Genomic DNA, 20,498 nt, shown 5'->3' with positions numbered 1-20,498 from the left:
ATGCCATCAATTGTTACCACTGTGCCCACATCAATTGTCGCCACTGTGCCCACATAAATTGTCGCCACTGTGCCCACATCAATTGTCACCACTGTGCCCACATCAATTGTCGCCACTGTGCCCACATCAATTGTCGCCACTGTGCCCACATCAATTTCCCCCACTGTACCCACATCAATTGTAGCCACTGTGCCCACATCAATTTCCCCCACTGTACCCACATCAATTGTAGCCACTGTGCCCACATCAATTGCCCCACTGTGCCCACATCAATTGTCCCCACTGTGCCCACATCAATTGTCCCCACTGTGCCCACATCAATTGTAGCCACTGTGCCCACATCAATTGTCCCCACTGTGCCCACATCAATTGTAGCCACTGTGCCCACATCAATTGTACCCACTGTACCCACATCAATTGTAGCCACTGTGCCCACATCAATTGTCCCCACATCAATTGTAGCCACTGTGCCCACATTAATTGTCCCCACATCAATTGTAGCCACTGTGCCCACATCAATTGTCCCCACATCAATTGTAGCCACTGTGCCCACATTAATTGTCCCCACATCAATTGTAGCCACTGTGCCCACATTAATTGTCCGCACATCAATTGTAGCCACTGTGCCCACATCAATTGTCCCCACATCAATTGTAGCCACTGTGCCCTGTAAAATGCTGCCAGTCAGATCAGATTGAACCCCCCGCCCGGCACTTACCTTTCTGGGGTTCGCCATCCTCCTTCCACGGTCCCTCGATGTCTTCTGCCGCCCTCGATGACGCCTCAGCCAATCAGGTTACTGATAACCAGAATCAGTGAACCTGATTGGCTGAGACGGCCGTCAGTCTTATCCAAGGGACGTAGCCCCCTACGTTCCCTGGATAAGACATCCGGGAGCCGAAGGGCTGTACTCGGAAAGCCTATGAGAACCGCTGGCTCTGATAGGCACTTCCGCACAGCCAACCAGCTGCCGTTATTCCGATAGCCGGCGCCCCTATGTCCGGTTATCTGAATAGGCTGGCCACAATAACATACACATATGCAATGCATAAGTGTGTGTTATTTGCGTGGCGCTGCAGAATGACATTTTAAAAGCCTTAAAGGGCCCGTTTTTTTTTTTTTTAATGACTACAGGGGGGGGGGGCGGCACTGATTTGACCCTTGCTTGGCACCCAACATGAAGGGAAAACATAGCGGACGTGGCGACCACCCCATCACCCTGCCCTCCAACATACCTGATTAGGATCCGGTTCCACTTCATCCCAGTTGTGAGTCAGGTTGCTCTGCTTGTATGGCTGAAATGGTTTGTGGCGGACAGAAGGTAAGATACGATACAGCCAGCTGCCAACATTGAACGACAAGACATCATTATCAACTCAGAGAGAATATATTAGAGAAGAAAGTTCTTCAGGATATACTGGTCTCCTAATGGAGCTTAACAATCCAGACATTGGACCTCAACTGGATCAGTGAACCAGAGAATTCTCAGGCCTGCACACTTTCTGTGCCCATTATGAGGGGTTCCCACCATCCCTGTGCTGAGTTCCTGGGTCTGTACACCCGCTGTGCCCATTATGAGGGGTTCCCACCATCTCTGTGCTGAGTTCCCAGGTCTGTACACCTGCTGTGCCCATTATGAGGGGTTCCCACCATCCCTGTGCTGAGTTCCTGGGTCTGTACACCCGCTGTGCCCATTATGAGGGGTTCCCACCATCCCTGTGCTGAGTTCCCGGGTCTGTACACCCGCTGTGCCCATTATGAGGGGTTCCCACCATCCCTGTGCTGAGTTCCCGGGTCTGTACACCCGCTGTGCCCATTATGAGGGGTTCCCACCATCCCTGTGCTGAGTTCCCGGGTCTGTACACCCGCTGTGCCCATTATGAGGGGTTCCCACCATCTCTGTGCCGAGTTCCCGGGTCTGTACACCTGCTGTGCCCATTATGAGGTGTTCCCCCCATCTTTGTGCTGAGTTCCCGGGTCTGTACACCCACTGTGCCCATTATGAGGGGTTCCCACCATCCCTGTGCTGAGTTCCGGGGTCTGTACACCCGCTGTGCCCATTATGAGGGGTTCCCACCATCTCTGTGCCGAGTTCCCGGGTCTGTACACCTGCTGTGCCCATTATGAGGTGTTCCCCCCATCTTTGTGCTGAGTTCCCGGGTCTGTACACCCACTGTGCCCATTATGAGGGGTTCCCACCATCCCTGTGCTGAGTTCCGGGGTCTGTACACCCGCTGTGCCCATTATGAGGGGTTCCCACCATCCCTGTGCTGAGTTCCCGGGTCTGTACACCTGCTGTGCCCATTATGAGGAGTTCCTACCATCCCTGTGCTGAGTTCCTGGGTCTGTACACCCGCTGTGCCCATTATGAGGGGTTCCCACCATCCCTGTGCTGAGTTCCCTGGTCTTTACACCTGATGTGCCCATTATGAGGGGTTCCCACCATCCCTGTGCTGAGTTCCGGGTCTTTACACCTGATGTGCCCATTATGAGGGGCCCCCACCATCTCTGTGCTGAGTTCCCGGGTCTGTACACCCGCTGTGCCCATTATGAGGGGTTCCCACCATCCCTGTGCTGAGTTCCCGGGTCTGTACATCCGCTGTGACCATTATGAGGGGTTCCCACCATCCCTGTGCAGAGTTCCCGGGTCTGTACACCTGCTGTGCCCATTATGAGGGGTTCCCACCATCCCTGTGCTGAGTTCCTGGGTCTGTACACCTGCTGTGCCCATTATGAGGGGTTTCCACCATCCCTGTGCTGAGTTCCCGGGTCTGTACACCTGCTGTGCCCATTATGAGGGGTTCCCACCATCCCTGTGCTGAGTTCCTGGGTCTGTACACCTGCTGTGCCCATTATGAGGGGTTCCCACCATCCCTGTGCTGAGTTCCTGGGTCTGTACACCTGCTGTGCCCATTATGAGGGGTTCCCACCATCCCTGTGCTGAGTTCCTGGGTCTGTACACCTTCTGTGCCCATTATTAAGGGTTCCCCCCATCCCTGTGCTGAGTTCCCGGGTCTGTACACCCGCTGTGCCCATTATGAGGGGTTCCCACCATCCCTGTGCTGAGTTCCCAGGTCTGTACACCCACTGTGCCCATTATGAGGGGTTCCCGCCATCCCTGTGCTGAGTTCCCGGGTCTGTACACCCGCTGTGCCCATTATGAGGAGTTCCCACCATCCCTGTGCTGAGTTCCCGGGTCTGTCAACATATAAAAGAAGTCAGAAAATAACCGGCCCAGACCCCCTACAACTGACTGACCTGATCTTTGCGAGGACTGTGCCTTTAATAAAGCACTGCAAGGAGAAGTGGTTTGTGGTAAGGGTGGTAACAAATCGTAAACCGAGAATTCCGGAACTTTTTTGGATTTTAATGGAAAGAAAAGTTTTGGTGGGAGTTCCACTTTAAGGAAACAAACAGATTGGCCAAGATTGATGTTTTTAGAATACTTTCTAACAGACCTGAAATATTTATACAGATTAAAAAAAAAAAAAATGAATGAGCCAATACAATTTTTAAGTGCCATGAAATATTTACAGTATGAATCCAGCATCATTCTGGGCTGCAACAGGCCAGGGCCACCACTAGGTGACCTTCCACCATGCTACAGAAGACAGCTAGAGACGGGGGGGTATGTTAGAGATCTGTTATTACAGCTCCTTTGTAAATCAATTTTCCCATTCCCATCACTGGGGTCTAAAAAGGGCCACACAGTCAGTATTAAAGGGCCACATGTGGCCCTTGTGTCACATATTGGGCACCAGAGGATTAGATCATAGAGGTGGCATCTCCGGGCACAGATTACAGAATGAAAATAGGACACCTGAGGGTACCTTCTCTTATTGGAGCTCCTGGGACAGGTGAAGGCCGAGCCGGAGAGCTGTTCAGCATACAGACCGTACGGACAGACCTGAGGATTATTCTGTAACACAGACAATAGAAATAGTGACCCTCTGACCGGAGGAGAGACGTTACACATACAGATATCTAACGGAAAATTTGACACCTTCCTAATCATGCCTGATCCAACATTATCCAGGCTATAGAGAGGCGACTAACTTCTCCTGCTTTTTCAATGCCTCTTCCAGAGACTTCAGCTTGGAGACTTCCCTCTTACTGCTTCCAGACTTACTATGCAGGGATTTCCTTTTCCTGAAATCTTCTTTCAGGACAGCAAGCTTCTGTTCCTCCTTAGTAATGCAGGGAAGTCTGTTCACCCCTCTATCCTGGAAGACTGGTAAGGATTCCTCTTGCATAGGGGTAGGCCCAGGATCCATTGCAGCTTGAGCACATGGCCTCTGTCACGTACCTGGTTGAGGAGCCCAACGTGCAGGGAGCGGCCTCTCGTAAGCCTCTGACTCAGGAGCCCCTGGTAGAGTAGACAGAGGGTCAAGAGTCCAGAGGGGCACAAGCGCCTGATGGTAAGCTGGGTAGCGGACCGGGTGAGGCAGCGGGCAGGTGTAGAAAGGGTCCAGGCAGGATACCAACAGCAAGCAGGAGCAGAGATGTGGCACTTGCGGGACAGGAATCAAGCAGGTGGCACAGACCAGATCAGGTTCAGGCGGGTGGATCAGAAACCAGAGCAAGTCCGAAAGGGTAGTCAAAGTCCAGGCCAGGTCGGTATAGCAGGCGGGCAGACAACAGAGCCAGGGGTTAAGCAGAGGCGGTGGTCAGACGAAGCCGGGGTCAGGGGCAGGTTGCAGGCAGAAGAGGTCACAGGAAGCCGGGTCAGGTAACAGGAAGCCAATAGGTAAACAGGTGCAGATTCTCCGGGGATACGCTGTAGACTGGTCAGCAAGATGGTGAGGGACCAGACTGCTTAAATAGCGTAACCTTGGCGCCAAACGCGTCACTGCGCGCATTCCCGCCGCATGCGCCATGCGCACTGATGCGCTCAAAAGCGTGCCATCGCGCCAACGCCCATGCGTGAGGGCTGAATTCTCCTGTTGATGGCCAAACTGCTGGATCATCTTTCATGACAGCCTCAGTGCCTCAGGAGAGCCTCCACCTAAATTCCCCCCCCCATCACCCACTGCAGGGGGGCTGGGGGGGAAGCCTGCAGGACGGTCCCAGGCTTGATGTTTCCTCTAGCTGAGATCCCAGTAGAGTGAGCCAACAGCACCACCTGGTGGAGAGGCTCCTCTGGTGCAGAGACTGATGTGACTGGCTCAGTGTTCTCTGTACAGCACTGCGGTATATGTCAGAGCTATATAAATGTATTATATTAATAATAGTGAGTGACTGGGGGACATTAGAGTGTAAGCTCCTCTGTACAGAGACTCATGTGATTGGCTCAGTGTTCTCTGTACAGCACTGCGGTATATGTCAGAGCTATATAAATGTATTATATTAATAATAGTGAGTGACTGGGGGACATTAGAGTGTAAGCTCTTCTGGTGTAGAGACTAATGTGACTGTGGGGGAGGGGACATTAGAGTGTAAGCTCCTCTGGTACAGAGACGGATGTGATTGGCTTAGTGATCTCTGCACAGCACTGCGGTATATGTCAGAGCTATATAAATGCATTATATTAATAATAGTGGGTGACTGGGGGATATTAGAGTGTAAGCTCCTCTGGTTCAGAGACTGATGTGACTGGCTCAGTGTTCTCTGTACAGCACTGCGGTATATGTCAGAGCTAAATAAATGTATAACAATATAATGTAATATGTGATTGTGAGGAGGGGATATTAGAGTGTAAGCTCCTCTGGTACAGAGACTGATGTGATTGGCTCAGTGTTCCCTGTACAGCACTGTAGTATATGTCAGAGCTATATAAATGCATTATATTAATAATAGTGTCTGACAGTGGGGAGACATTAGAGTGTAAGCTCCTCCAGTACAGAGACTGATGTGACTGTGGGGGGGGGGGGGGGCATTAGAGTGTAAGCTCCTCTGTACAGAGACTGATGTGACTGGGGGGGAGGGCATTAGAGTGTAAGCTCCTCTGTACAGAGACTGATGTGACTGGCTCAGTGTTCTCTGTACAGCACTCCGGTATATGTCAGAGCTATATAAATGTATAATAATATTAATATGTGATTGTGGGGGGGAGGGAACATTAGAGTGTAAGCTCCTCTGGTACAGAGACTGATGTGATTGGCTCAGTGTTCCCTGTACAGCACTGCGGTATATGTCAGAGCTATATAAATGTATTATATTAATAATAGTGAGTGACTGGGGGACATTAGAGTGTAAGCTCCTCTGTACAGAGACTCATGTGATTGGCTCAGTGTTCTCTGTACAGCACTGCGGTATATGTCAGAGCTATATAAATGTATTATATTAATAATAGTGAGTGACTGGGGGACATTAGAGTGTAAGCTCTTCTGGTGTAGAGACTAATGTGACTGTGGGGGAGGGGACATTAGAGTGTAAGCTCCTCTGGTACAGAGACGGATGTGATTGGCTTAGTGATCTCTGCACAGCACTGCGGTATATGTCAGAGCTATATAAATGCATTATATTAATAATAGTGGGTGACTGGGGGATATTAGAGTGTAAGCTCCTCTGGTTCAGAGACTGATGTGACTGGCTCAGTGTTCTCTGTACAGCACTGCGGTATATGTCAGAGCTAAATAAATGTATAACAATATAATGTAATATGTGATTGTGAGGAGGGGATATTAGAGTGTAAGCTCCTCTGGTACAGAGACTGATGTGATTGGCTCAGTGTTCCCTGTACAGCACTGTAGTATATGTCAGAGCTATATAAATGCATTATATTAATAATAGTGTCTGACAGTGGGGAGACATTAGAGTGTAAGCTCCTCCAGTACAGAGACTGATGTGACTGTGGGGGGGGGGGGGGGCATTAGAGTGTAAGCTCCTCTGTACAGAGACTGATGTGACTGGGGGGGAGGGCATTAGAGTGTAAGCTCCTCTGTACAGAGACTGATGTGACTGGCTCAGTGTTCTCTGTACAGCACTCCGGTATATGTCAGAGCTATATAAATGTATAATAATATTAATATGTGATTGTGGGGGGGAGGGAACATTAGAGTGTAAGCTCCTCTGGTACAGAGACTGATGTGATTGGCTCAGTGTTCCCTGTACAGCACTGCGGTATATGTCAGAGCTTTATAAATGCATTATATTAATAATAGTGTTTGACAGTGGGGAGACATTAGAGTGTAAGCTCCTCCAGTACAGAGACTGATGTGACTGGGGGGGGGGAGGGGACATTAGAGTGTAAGCTCCTCTGTACAGAGACTGATGTGACTGTGGGGGGGGGGACATTAGAGTGTAAGCTCCTCTGTACAGAGACTGATGTGACTGGGAGCGGACATTAGAGTGTAAGCTCCTCTGTACAGAGACTGATGTGACTGTGGGGGGAGGGAACATTAGAGTGTAAGCTCCTCTGGTACAGAGACTGATGTGATTGGCTCAGTGTTCCCTGTACAGCACTCCAGTATATGTCAGAGCTATATAAATGTATAATAATAGTGAGTGACTGGGGGACATTAGAGTGTAAGCTCCTCTGGCACAGAGACTGATGTGACTGGCTCAGTGTTCTATATACAGCGCTGTGGACTATGTCAGCGCTATATTACTGTAAAATTTTTATATATATTCAAAATAATATTCATAAAAGCAGTGCAGAACTCCGGACTCTGGTTGGTGATTGGGGGGGGCAATTCACACATACTTAGGGGGGGTGTTTATTTTTTCCCATTAAAGAATCCGCTGAGTAAAATATATCCATGAAGTCCCGCGGCTACACTTTATTTCACGGCTCCTCTGAGCATCTTCTATAATGTAGTGTGGTGGACTCACCTGTCCTTCAGGTAAGGCACCCGGGCAGCGAGGATCCTCCGAGGCAAACTCATTGCCGAATCCAGACATGTACTGGGAATAGAGAGAGACACGGAGGTGAAAATATACAAACTGATACATTGTATGTCATAGTGTTACATTGTATGTCATAGTGTTACATTGCATGTCATAGTGTTACATTGTATGTCATAGTGTTACATTGTATGTCATAGTGTTACATTCGTTTTCATACAATACAATGTCATGTTTACTATCTTGTTGTAGATCCAAATGGTTCGCACATGCCAATCATTTTACCAGCGCAGGCCAGGCTGCCCAACAAGCACATGTGGATAGAGCCTGAAAGGCAAGTATGGTACTGGGTTATCTGCACTCAGGGGGGGGCGGGGGGTCAGGGGGATTTATCTGAAGGACATGGAACCCTGGTTGAGACAGTCAGGGTTGGAAGGTAAATGTAAACTGTTACATATGCCCAGTGGAGTGACTGGCCTTAGGTGATACACAGATATAAAAACAAATCTACGTAAGTTGTATCTGTTTAGCTGCGGTCTTCTCTTCTCTACAGCCATTCAACGTGCAGAATTGTAAAAGCTTGTCTGAGCTGTCAGAAGAAAAGGGGGCAGAGAGCTGAAGTTACACTTTGCAGAGCTCTGAGAGATGAATGGAGGGAAGGGACAGGAGTTGAGGCTGTCAATCAGCTGGAGCTCCGTCCCATGTCACCTTCTATCTCTTGGTGTCAGGAAAACTTGTCAGAAGGGACTCATGCTGATAGCAGAGGAGGGAGGAAGCTGACAGAAATGCATAGGGATTTAGTGCTCAGGACTGAGACAAGTACAGCCGAAGCTCATTTGGCTGTACTTCTCCTGTGGATCAGTTCATTCAGCGCCCCTGTGACCTGTTTTCAGCAGACAGCGAGCTGAAGCCCATCAATTTCTGCCAGTGTGCCCATCAATTGCCGCTACTGTGCCCATCAATTTCTGCCAGTGTGTCCATCAATTGCCGCTACTGTGCCCATCAATTGCTGCCAGTGTGCTCATCAATTGTCGCTACTGTGCCCATCAATTGCTGCCAGTGTGCCCATCAATTGCTGCCAGTGTGCCCATCAATTGCCACTACTGTGCCCATCAATTGCTACCAGTGTGCCCATCAATTGCTGCCAGTGTGCCCATCAATTGCTGCTACTGTGCCATCAATTGCTGCCAGTAGGGTTGTCCCGATACCACTTTTTTGAGACCGAGTACGAGTACCGATACTTTTTTTCAAGTACTCACCGATACCGAATACCGATACTTATTTTTTTTTTTTTTTTTATGTCATGTGAAAGTGGCAGTATTTTTTTTTTTTTTTTTTTACAGTGATTTTTAATTTTTTTAGGGGGATTGTCAGTGTGTGTTTTGTTTTGTTTTTTACATTTTTGTTTTTTAATATTTATTGCAATTTTTTTATTTATTTTTTAATCAGCCCTGTTGGGGGTCTTTGGAGAGATATCAGGGGTCTTAACAGACCCTTGACATCTCCCCTTTGAGACAGAGAAATGGACTAAGGACACAGATTCCCCAGTCCCTTTCTCAGCTGCACTGGAAATGAATGGACAGGAGACAGCGGCTCCTATCCATTCATAAACTGAAGCATTGTAAACACAGTTTACGATGCTCAGTTATATGAATGGACAGAGTCAGTGATCACTGACTCTGTTCATTCTAAAAAGGTAGGAGCCGGGTTTAGCGGCTCCTACCGCCGCTCTCCCCCCTGACAGATTGAGGGGGGAGAGCGGCACGGAGCGGGGGAAGAGAAGCCGCTCACGGAGCGGGGGGGGAAGAGAAGCCGCTCACGGAGCGGGGGGAAAAGAGAAGCCGCTCACGGAGCGGGGGGGAAAGAGAAGCCGCTCACGGAGCGGGGGGGAAAGAGAAGCCGCTCACGGAGCGGGGGGGAGAAGAGAAGCCGCTCACGGAGCGGGGGGAAGAGAAGCCGCTCACGGAGCGGGGGGAGAAGAGAAGCCGCTCACGGAGCGGGGGGAAGAGAAGCCGCTCACGGAGCGGGGGGAAGAGAAGACGAGCATGGGGGAAAGATGGGTGCCCAGGTATCGGGTGAGGCATCGGAGCATTTCCCCCGAGTACAAGTACTAGTATCGGTATCGGGACATCCCTAGCTGCCAGTGTGCCAATCAATTGCTGCTACTGTGCCCATCAATTGCTGCCAGTGTGCTCATCAATTGCCGCTACTGTGCCCACCAATTGCTGCCAGTGTGCCCATCAATTGCCACTACTGTGTCCATCAATTGCTGCCAGTGTGCTCATCAATTGCCGCTACTGTGTCCATCAATTGCTGCCAGTGTGCCCATCAATTGCTGCCAGTGTGCTCATCAATTGCTGCCAGTGTGCCCATCAATTGCTGCTACTGTGCCCATCAATTGCTGCCAGTGTGTTCATCAATTTCCGCTACTGTGTCCATCAATTGCTGCCAGTGTGCTCATCAATTGCCACTACTGTGCCCATCAATTGCTGCCAGTGTGCCCATCAATTGCCACTACTGTGTCCATCAATTGCTGCCAGTGTGCTCATCAATTGCCGCTACTGTGCCCATCAATTGCTGCCAGTGTGCCCATCAATTGCCGCTACTGTGCCCATCAATTGCTGCTACTGTGCCCATCAATTGCTGCCAGTGTGCCCATCAATTGATGCTACTGTGCCCATCAATTGCTGCCAGTGTGCCCATCAATTGCTGCTACTGTGCCCATAAATTGCTGCCAGTGTGCCCATCAATTAATGCGACTGTGCCCACCAATTTCTGCTAGTGTGCTCATCAATTTCCGCTACTGTGCCCACCAATTTCTGTCAGTGTGCTCATCAATTGCCGCTACTGTGCCCATCAATTGCTGCCAGTGTGCTCATCAATTGCCACTACTGTGCCCATCAATTGCTGCCAGTGTGTTCATCAATTGGCGCTACTGTGCCCACCAATTGCTGCCAGTGTGCATCCCCCGCCCGGCACTTACCTTGTCTCGTGGGGCAGCGGGTCACGGCAGTGTGCTCTACACTCCTTGATATCTTCTCCCGTCCTCTCTTCCCATCCTCTGCTATGATTGGATGCCTGATAGGCGTCCAATCACAGCCCCTGTCGTTTCAGCCAATCAGGTGACAGGTAACAGACCCGAGCACCTGATTGGCTGAGAGGCGGTTCAGTGTTAGGAAAGAGAATATTCATTCGCTTTCCTAACACAACGCTGAGTGAACAGCGAGCGCCCAGCATGGCGTCCGCTATTCACCATTTTGGACGCCTATTAGAGCCTGTGCTTCCAAGAAATACCCAGCCGCTGTAATTCTGGTGCCCGGCGCCCGAAAAGGGGTCAGACACCTGAATAGGGGTTGGCAATGCATGAATCTATCTATGGTGATAGACAGGTGGCAGGAGAGAGGGGGCGGCGCCCATGCACCCTTTATGGAGGCACCGCCACTGGTAAGCAGTCTTTTTAAGTGGTTAATGACATGAAGCACAAACAATACAATTGGAGGATCATTCACCATGTGATTGGCAGCAGGAAGTGGCGTTTTTTTATTAAAATCAGAAGAGGTTGGCATGTGTGTATTGCTTCGAATGAAGTGCCAGTTGGCAGCTCCACTTTAAAAGTCATTTTTTGATCGGGATTTACTAACAAAGGTGTTAATAACAACATGCAGGAAAAGAAGGATGTTGGATATTTTGAGGGGCAAATTTTCGATGCCCGCAGATTCACGGGGTACATCCGAATGTGCAGATTCATCGCAATGACCAGTGGCGGTGCGTCCATAGTGTGCGCAGGAGCGCCGCTCCCTCTCGCTCCTTGCATGAATCTATGTATTGTCGCCGGCGCGGCTACCGCCAACTATTCAGATGGCCGGCCCCCTGGTGAGCCCCGGCCATCTGAATAATGGCAGCTGGTTGGCTGTGGAAGTGCCTATCAGAGCCAGCGGCTTTCCGATTACAGCCTGAGGGCTCTAATCGGCTTCCAAATAGTGAACCAGGGGACGCACGGGGTGTGCGTTCCCTGGTTAACACTGACACGCATCTCAGCCAATCAGGTTCACCGGATCTGGTTACCGGTAACCTGATTGGCTGAAGCGACATCGAGGGCGGGACTACATCGAGGGATCGTGGAGGAGGATGGCTGACCGAGAAAGGTAAGTGCCGGGCGCGGGGGGGATGCAATCTGGTGGTATTTTGGGGCAATCTGGCAGCATTTTACGGGGCAAACTGGCGGCAATTGATGGACACAGTGGCGACAATGGCATGGCACAGTGGCTGCATTTGACATGGCACAGTGGCGACAATGGCATGGCACAGTGGCGACAATTGATGGGCACAGTGGCTGCGTTTGACATGGCACAGTGGCAACAATTTATGGGCACAGTGGCATGGCACAGTGGCGACAATTGATGGGCACAGTGGCATGGCACAGTGGCGACAATTGATGGGCACATTGGCTGCGTTGACATGGCACAGTGGCGACAATTGATGGGCACAGGGGCTGCGTTTGACATGGCACAGTGGCGACAATTGATGGGCACAGTGGCATGGCACAGTGGCGACAATTGATGGGCACAGTGGCTGCGTTTGACATGGCACAGTGGCAACAATTTATGGGAACAGTGGCATGGCACAGTGGCGACAATTGATGGGCACAGTGGCTGCGTTTGACATGGCACAGTGGCGACAATTGATGGGCACAGTGGCTGCGTTTGACATAGCACAGTGGCGACAATTGATGGGCACAGTGGCATGGCACAGTGGCGACAATTGATGGGCACAGTGGCTGCGTTTGACATGGCACAGTGGCGACAATTGATGGGCACAGTGGCATGGCACAGTGGCGACAATTGATGGGCACAGTGGCTGCGTTTGACATGGCACAGTGGCAACAATTGATGGGCACAATGGCATGGCACAGTGGTGACAATTGATGGGCACAGTGGCTGCGTTTGACATGGCACAGTGGCGACAATTGATGGGCACAGTGGCATGGCACAGTGGCGACAATTGATGGGCACAGTGGCTGCGTTTGATGGCATGGCACAGTGGATGCATTTGATGGCATGGCACAGTGGCAACAATTTTACGGCACAGTGGCGTCAATTTTATGGCACAGTGGCTGCGTTTGATGGGCACAGTGGCTGCGTTTGATGGCATGGCACAGTGGCGACAATTTTATGGCACAGTGGCTGCGTTTGATGGGCACAGTGGCTGCGTTTGATGGCATGGCACAGTGGCGACAATTTTACGGCACAGTAGCGACAATTTTATGGCACAGTGGCTGCTTTTGATGGGCACAGTGAGGCTGCAATTGATTTTTTTTCCAGGGTTTTTTCGTTTGTTTGCGCCCCCCCAAAAAAATTCGGAGCACCAGCCGCCACTGGCAACGACTCCCACAGATTGTAAGACTTATTTTCTCCATCAATAATGAGAGCTGTCGGTGCAGGTGATGGATAGGACTGGTCCTCCGGCTGGTGGAAGAAGTGGGTGGAGGGGGGGCGGATGGAGTCGTATCGATCGGTCCTGTATCGTTCGCTGTCTGCCAGATAAAGATGCTGAGTCACAATGTGTCAGATTCCGGCTGCATCTGGGATGCATTTCAGAGACTGCGGCATGAAGGGGGGGGGGGGGGGGGGAGGGGCCATTAATAATTATCTTCACTGAAAATATATTTCCTTAATATGGTGCAAAGATCAATGATGTACAGGAGCCCCCGGCAATCAATCACAGTACTGATTGATATATATATATTTCTTTCTGTAAAGGGGGGGATGGGATCGGCCGTCAGCAGTAAATCATACATGAGACAGGAACACCCAGGAACAGTCCTGACAGCAAACAAAAAAAAAACAGTTCAATGCAGAAGGACTTTGTACAGCAAGTCCACAGCAAAAGCAAAATATCTGCTCAGCCAAGCTATAAATCCGGGTCGTTACGTGACTAAAAGGGAGGGCAAGGCGACGAAATCAAGATAGACACCACATCCCAATTTTATGAAAGATACATGAAAAAAAAAGAAAAAGGAAAACTACGGGACTTTTAAGGCGTCAAAATAAAATGAATAATAGATTTTATATGAAAAATAGAAATTGTATTAACATAAAAATTCATAAAAAAGGTCAATTCATAAACAGATACAAACACTAGCGCTCTACATGTTTCGCTTCAAAGAGCTTCTTCAGGAGACTTTAAAGTGTTGTATAGATTGAATGCTAAAAAAATATAAAAAAAGAACCGCAAGAAAATAATTACCGTATATACTCGAGTATAAGCCGACCCAAATATAAGCCGAGGCACCTAATTTTACCACAAAAAACTGGGAAAACATATTGACTCAAGTATAAGACTAGGGTGTCCATCTGCATGCCTCACTTTGCCTCACTGTGTCCATGTGCATGCCTCACTGTGTCCATGTGCATGCCTCACTGTGTCCATGTGCATGCCTCACTATGTCCATGCCTCACTATGTCCATGCCTCACTGTGTCCATGCCTCACTATGTCCATGCCTCACTGTGCCCATGCCTCACTGTGTCCATGACTCACTATGTCCATGCCTCACTGTGTCCATGCCTCACTATGTCCATGCCTCACTGTGTCCATGACTAGACTGACGTTTAACATGGGAGTCTATGGAAGGAGTGCCCGGCTTTGAAAAATCAGTGCTCCCCAGTTGTAGGTCCTCCAGACAACAAACTTTGCACATTTGCAGAGGAGAAATGGGGCTACATGTGTGCCATGTTACGGGTCCAGGGGACTTACAACCGGCTGGTACATCTTGTACATGAGGCCTCTTGTACATGATTCTCCTGTTTGAGCATATACTTTTTCAGACGTAATTTCAGGCGTGTTTTATGTATGTACTTGCGCGAGAGAATGCAGAATTAACCCCCGAAGACCCGAGCCGACACTGAGACCCCAATGTGTGCATAGGACCCTGCACTCCCCTTGGGTTGGTACGCTTTATTTAAAGTGGACCTGTCATCATACATATTGTCATTTCAATGTTTTTTTAATGAAAACCAATGTGGCGCTACTCCATATAAAACAAAAAGAGAGAGGGAGAGTGTATGAGAGAGAAGGGGGTGAAAAAGAGGAGGGTGAGAGAGAGGGGGATGAGAGAGAGAGAGGGGAGTGAGAGAGAGAGAGGGGGGTGAGAGAGAGAGGGGGTGAGAGAGAGAGAGAGAGGGGGTGAGAGAGAGAGAGGGGGGTGAGAGAGAGAGAGGGGGGGTGAGAGAGAGAGAGGGGGTGAGAGAGAGAGAGGCAGGTGAGAGAGAGAGAGGCAGGTGAGAGAGAGAGAGGAGGGTGAGAGAGAGGAGGGTGAGAGAGAGGGGGGTGAGAGAGATAGGAGGGTGAGAGAGAGAGGGGGTGAGAGAGAGGGGGTGAGAGAGAGAGGGGGTGAGAGAGACAGAGAGAGGAGGGTGAGAGAGAGAGGGGGTGAGAGAGAGGTGAGAGTGGAGGGATTGGCAGAGAGGGGTGGTGATGTAGCTCGGGGTAGAGATGGAGGGGAGTCAGTGGAGGGATTGGCAGAGAGGGGTGGTGATGTAGCTCGGGGTAGAGATGGAGGGGAGTCAGTGGAGGGATTGGCAGAGAGGGGTGGTGATGTAGCTCGGGGTAGAGATGGAGGGATTGAGAGAGAGGGGTGGTGATGTAGCTCGGGGTAGAGATGGAGGGGAGTCAGTGGAGGGATTGGCAGAGAGGGGTGGTGATGTAGCTAAGGGTAGAGATTGAGGGGAGTCAGTGGAGGGATTGGCAGAGAGGGGTGGTGATGTAGCTCGGGGTAGAGATGGAGGGCAGTCAGTGGAGGGATTGGCAGAGAGGGGTGGTGATGTAGCTAGGGGTAGAGTTGGAGGGGAGTCAGTGGAGGGATTGGCAGAGAGGGGTGGTGATGTAGCTCAGGGTAGAGATGGAGGGGAGTCAGTGGAGGGATTGGCAGAGAGGGGTGGTGATGTAGCTCGGGGTAGAGATGGAGGGGAGTCAGTGGAGGGATTGGCAGAGAGGGGTGGTGATGTAGCTTGGGGTAGAGATGGAGGGGAGTCAGTGGAGGGATTGGCAGAGAGGGTGGTGATGTAGCTTTGGGTAGAGATGGAGGGGAGTCAGTGGAGGGATTGGCAGAGAGGGGTGGTGATTTAGATAGGGGTAGAGATGGAGGGGAGTCAGTGGAGGGATTGGCAGAGAGGGGTGGTAATGTAGCTCGGGGTAGAGATGGAGGGGAGTCAGTGGAGGGATTGGCAGAGAGGGGTGGTGATGTAGCTTGGGATAGAGATGGAGGGGAGTCAGTGGAGGGATTGGCAGAGAGGGGTGGTGATGTAGCTCGGGGTAGATATGGAGGGATTGGCAGAGAGGGGTGGTGATGTAGCTCGGGGTAGAGATGGAGGGGAGTCAGTGGAGGGATTGGCAGAGAGGGGTGGTGATGTAGCTCGGGGTAGAGATGGAGGGGAGTCAGTGGAGGGATTGGCAGAGAGGGGTGGTGATGTAGCTCGGGGTAGATATGGAGGGATTGGCAGAGAGGGGTGGTAATGTAGCTCGGGGTAGAGATGGAGGGGAGTCAGTGGAGGGATTGGCAGAGAGGGGTGGTGATGTAGCTAGGGGTAGAGATGGAGGGGAGTCAGTGGAGGGATTGGCAGAGAGGGGTGGTGATGTAGCTCGGGGTAGAGATGGAGGGATTGGCAGAGAGGGGTGGTGATGTAGCTCGGGGTAGAGATGGAGGGGAGTCAGTGGAGGGATTGGCAGAGAGGGGTGGTGATGTAGCTCGGGGTAGAGATGGAGGGGAGTCAGTGGAGGGATTGGCAGAGAGGGGTGGTGATGTAGCTCGGGGTAGAGATGGAGGGATTGGCAGAGAGGGGTGGTGATGTAGCTCGGGGTAGAGATGGAGGGGAGTCAGTGGAGGGATTGGCAGAGAGGGGTGGTGATGTAGCTAGGGGTAGAGATGGAGGGGAGGTGATGTAGCTAGGGGTAGAGATGGAGGGGAGTCAGTGGAGGGATTGGCAGAGAGGGGTGGTGATGTAGCTCGGGGTAGAGATGGAGGGGAGTCAGTGGAGGGATTGGAAGAGAGGGGTGGTGATGTAGCTCGGGGTAGAGATGGAGGGGAGTCAGTGGAGGGATTGGCAGAGAGGGGTGGTGATGTAGCTCGGGGTAGAGATGGAGGGGAGTCAGTGGAGGGATTGGAAGAGAGGGGTGGTGATGTAGCTCGGGGTAGAGATGGAGGGGAGTCAGTGGAGGGATTGGCAGAGAGGGGTGACGGACAGTTGCTCGGGTGGATGAGTCTCGCAGAAAAGCTAAGAAATGTCTTTTCGGAGAATCCAGAGGTGAACGGAAGACGGTTTGTATTTGTTTCTCGACTTTGTTCTTCAATGGAACCCGCGAAGCTCCAGGCTTTGGCGCCTTTGTCTGCGGCTTTGGTGACATTTGCTAATCTCGCTCACACGCAGAGCTGTAAAATATTTAGCAGTCCCCTCCCCCTCTATCCTGGTGGGCTCCCCCTGTACCCCCCCCCACCACCATATGTGAGGAGGGTGACCTTTGCAGGCAGCAGGCGCGCCATCGGGGTGCGGCGCAGCCAGCGCTGGTAATCACAGCACCTGGCAGATTGGAAACAATCATTTATTTATAAATGGCAGGACGCCTCCTACAGGTGGCTGAGAAATCCCGGTAATTAACATTGGGATAAATCGCAGGAGGCGAGAGAATTAACCCCCGAAGACCCGAGCCGACACTGAGACCCCAATGTGTGCGTAGGACCCCGCACTCCCCTTGGATTGGTACGCTTTATTTAAAGTGGACCTGTCATCATACATATTGTCATTTCAATGTTTTTAATGAAAAGAAATGTGGGGCTACTCCATATAAAACAAAAAGAGAGAGGGAGAGTGTATGAGAGAGAAGGGGGTGATAAAGAGGAGGTGAGAGAGAGAGGAGGGTGAGAAAGAGGGGTGAGAGAGTGAGAGAGGGGGGTGAGAGAGAGAGGAGGGTGAGAGGGGGTGAAAGAGAGGGGAGGGTAAGAGAGAGAGGAGGGTGTGAGAGAGAGAGGGGGGTGAGAGAGAGAGGGTGGTGAAAGAGAGGGGAGGGTGAGAGAGAGAGGGGGGTGAGAGAGAGAGGGGGTAAGAGAGAGAGGAGGGGGTGAGAGAGAGAGGGGGGAGAGAGAGGAGGGTGAGAGAGAGAAGGGGGTGAGAGAGAGAGGGGGGGTGAGAGAGAGAGGAGGGTGAGAGAGAGGGGCGTGAGAGAGAGAGAGGGGGGTGAGAGAGAGAGGAGGGTGAGAGAGAGAGGAGGGTGAGAGAGAGAGGGGGTGATAGAGAGAGGAGGGTGAGAGAGAGGGGGTGAGAGATAGAGGAGGGTGAGAGGAAGAAGAGGGTGAGAGAGAGGGGGTGAGAGAGAGAGGAGGGTGAGAGAGAGAGAGGGGGGTGAGAGAGAGAGGGGGGTGAGAGAGAGAGGAGGTTGAGAGAGAGAGGAGGGTGAGAGAGAGGGGGTGAGAAAGAGGGGGTGAGCGAGAGAGGGGGGGTGAGAGAGAGAGGAGGGTGAGAGAGAGAGGAGGGTGAGAGAGAGAGGGGGCTGAGAGAGAGAGGGGGGTGAGAGAGAGGAGGGTGAGAGAGAGAGGGGGGTGAGAGAAAGAGAGGGTGAGAAAGGAGGGTGAGAGAGAGAGAGGGGGTGAGAGATATATACTGTACCATCACTTTAAGGCCTCTTGTACATGATTCTCCTGTTTGAGCATATACTTTTTCAGACGTAATTTCAGGCGTGTTTTATGTATGTACTTGCGCGTATTAACCCGCATTTTCACGCGCGCTCGTGCATTTTCGTGCAAATTTGTTTATAGGAGGAGAAAGTGGAGTGAGATGAGCTCATTAGTCTGCTGCAAATGGGTTGTGAAAGTGAAACTGCAGCAGAGAAAGATCATTCGCCCCCCCCCCCCCCCCATTCCCCTGCCAGGCAGTACTGTGGAACGTGCCCCTGCGTGCTCCCGCCCTAACAGAAAATTCCCAATCGATGCTTGTTAACGATCATGTGACTGCCATGACAGCCAACCACGGCGGTCACAAACCCCGCCCCCCCCCCCCCACCAGGCATCCTAAACCTTTTAAAGAGCCAGGAAGCGCCGGTGTTCTAAAAAAAATCCTGGACTTATGAAAATAAGTAGAGCGAGAGCAATAATTCTAGCCCTAGACCTCCTCTGTGACTCAAAACATGCAACCTATAGAATTTTTGTAAACGTCGCCTATGGAGATTTTTTTAAAGGTAAAAGTGTGTCGCCATTCCACGAGCGGCGCAACTTTATTTATTTTTTTTAAAGTGCCCCGTCCCGACGAGCTTGCGCGCAGAAGCAAACGCATACGTGAGCAGCGCCTGCATATTAAAACGGTGTTTAAACCGCACATGTGAGGTATCGCCGCGATCGTTAGAGCGAGAGCAATAATTCTAGCCCCAGACCTCCTCTGTAACTCAAAAGACGCAACCTGTAGAATTTTTAGAGATGTCGCCTATGGAGATTTTTTAAGGGTAAAAGTTTGTCGCCACTCCACGAGCGGGCGCAATTTTGAAGCGCGACATGTTGGGTATCAATTTACTCGGCGTAACATTATCTTTCACAATGTAAAAAAAAAAGTGGGCTAACTTTACTGTTGTCTTATTTTTTTAATTAAAAAAAAGTGTATTTTTTCCCCAAAAAAGTGTGCTTGTAAGACCGCTGCGCAAATACGGTGTAACAGAAAGTATTGCAAAGACCGCCATTTTATTCTGTAGGGTGTTGGAATTTTTTTTTTTTATAATGTTTGGGGGGTTTCTAAGTAAGTTTTTAGCTAAAAAATCTTGGGGTAGATTCAGGTAGCCTACGCTATAATTTACGGCGGCGCAGCGTAGTGTATTTACGCTACGCCTCCGCAACTTACAGGAGCAAGTGCAGCATTCACGAAACACTTGCTCCGTAAGTCGCGGCGGCGTAGCGTAAATGGGGCCGGCGTAAGCGCGCGTAATTCAAATGGGGAAGGGGGGCGTGTTAATATGTGATGACCTGACGTGATTGACGTGATTTACGAACGGCGCATGCGCCGTCCGTGTACATATCCCAGTGTGCATTGCTCCCAAGTACGGCGTAACGACGTATTGGTTTCGACGTGAACGTAAATTACGTCCAGCCCTATTCGCAAACGACTTACGCAAACGACAGTAAATAGTATTTTTTTCCCCCAGTTTGGGTCGATACGTATTCTTCTATTTTTGGTAAAAAAAAAAAAAAAAGCGTTTATTGATTGGTTTGCGCAAAAGTTATAGGCCCAGATTCACAAAGGAATACAACGACGTAACTCCACGTACGCCGTCGTAAGTCCGAATGAGCGCCGTCGTATCTATGCGCCTGATTCTTAGAATCAGTTACGCATAGATTTGGCCAAGATACGAGCGGCGTAAGTCTCCTACGCCGTCGTATCTTGGGATGCATATTTACGATGGCCGCTAGGGGCGCTTCCGTATATCTCCGCGTTGAATATGCAAATGAGCTAGATACGCCGATTCACGAACGTACGTGCGCCCGGCGTATCAAGATACATCGTTTAGGTAAGGCTTTTTCCTGCGTAAAGTTCCCCCTGCTATATGAGGCAATGTTAAGTATGGACGTCGGGACAGTGTCGAATTTTGCGTCGTTTGCGTAAGTCGTACACGAATAGGGCTGTGCGTAAGTTACGTTCACATCTAAAGCAATGACTATTTGCGGCGTAATTTGGAGCATGCG

General features: G+C 50.7%; 1 protein-coding gene across 1 annotated transcript in view; it reads right to left on the bottom strand.

Moving 5' to 3' along the window:
- HGD (homogentisate 1,2-dioxygenase) overlaps window positions 1-20,498 on the bottom strand; it is a 76,447-nt gene that overhangs the window by 53,072 nt on the left and 2,877 nt on the right. The window contains exons 2-4 of the mRNA XM_040339200.1: window positions 7,774-7,845; window positions 3,831-3,919; window positions 1,236-1,341 (exon numbers count right to left, since the gene is read on the bottom strand). Coding sequence (XP_040195134.1) covers window positions 1,236-1,341; window positions 3,831-3,919; window positions 7,774-7,845 — 267 coding nt within the window. The remainder of the gene's footprint in view (window positions 1-1,235; window positions 1,342-3,830; window positions 3,920-7,773; window positions 7,846-20,498) is intronic.

This window comes from Rana temporaria, chromosome 2, assembly GCF_905171775.1.
Source record: "Rana temporaria chromosome 2, aRanTem1.1, whole genome shotgun sequence".
In the NCBI taxonomy this organism is placed as follows: Eukaryota; Metazoa; Chordata; class Amphibia; order Anura; family Ranidae; genus Rana; species Rana temporaria.
The sequence above is the reverse complement of the archived record's forward strand: the minus strand, read 5'-3'. Positions and strand labels throughout refer to the sequence as shown.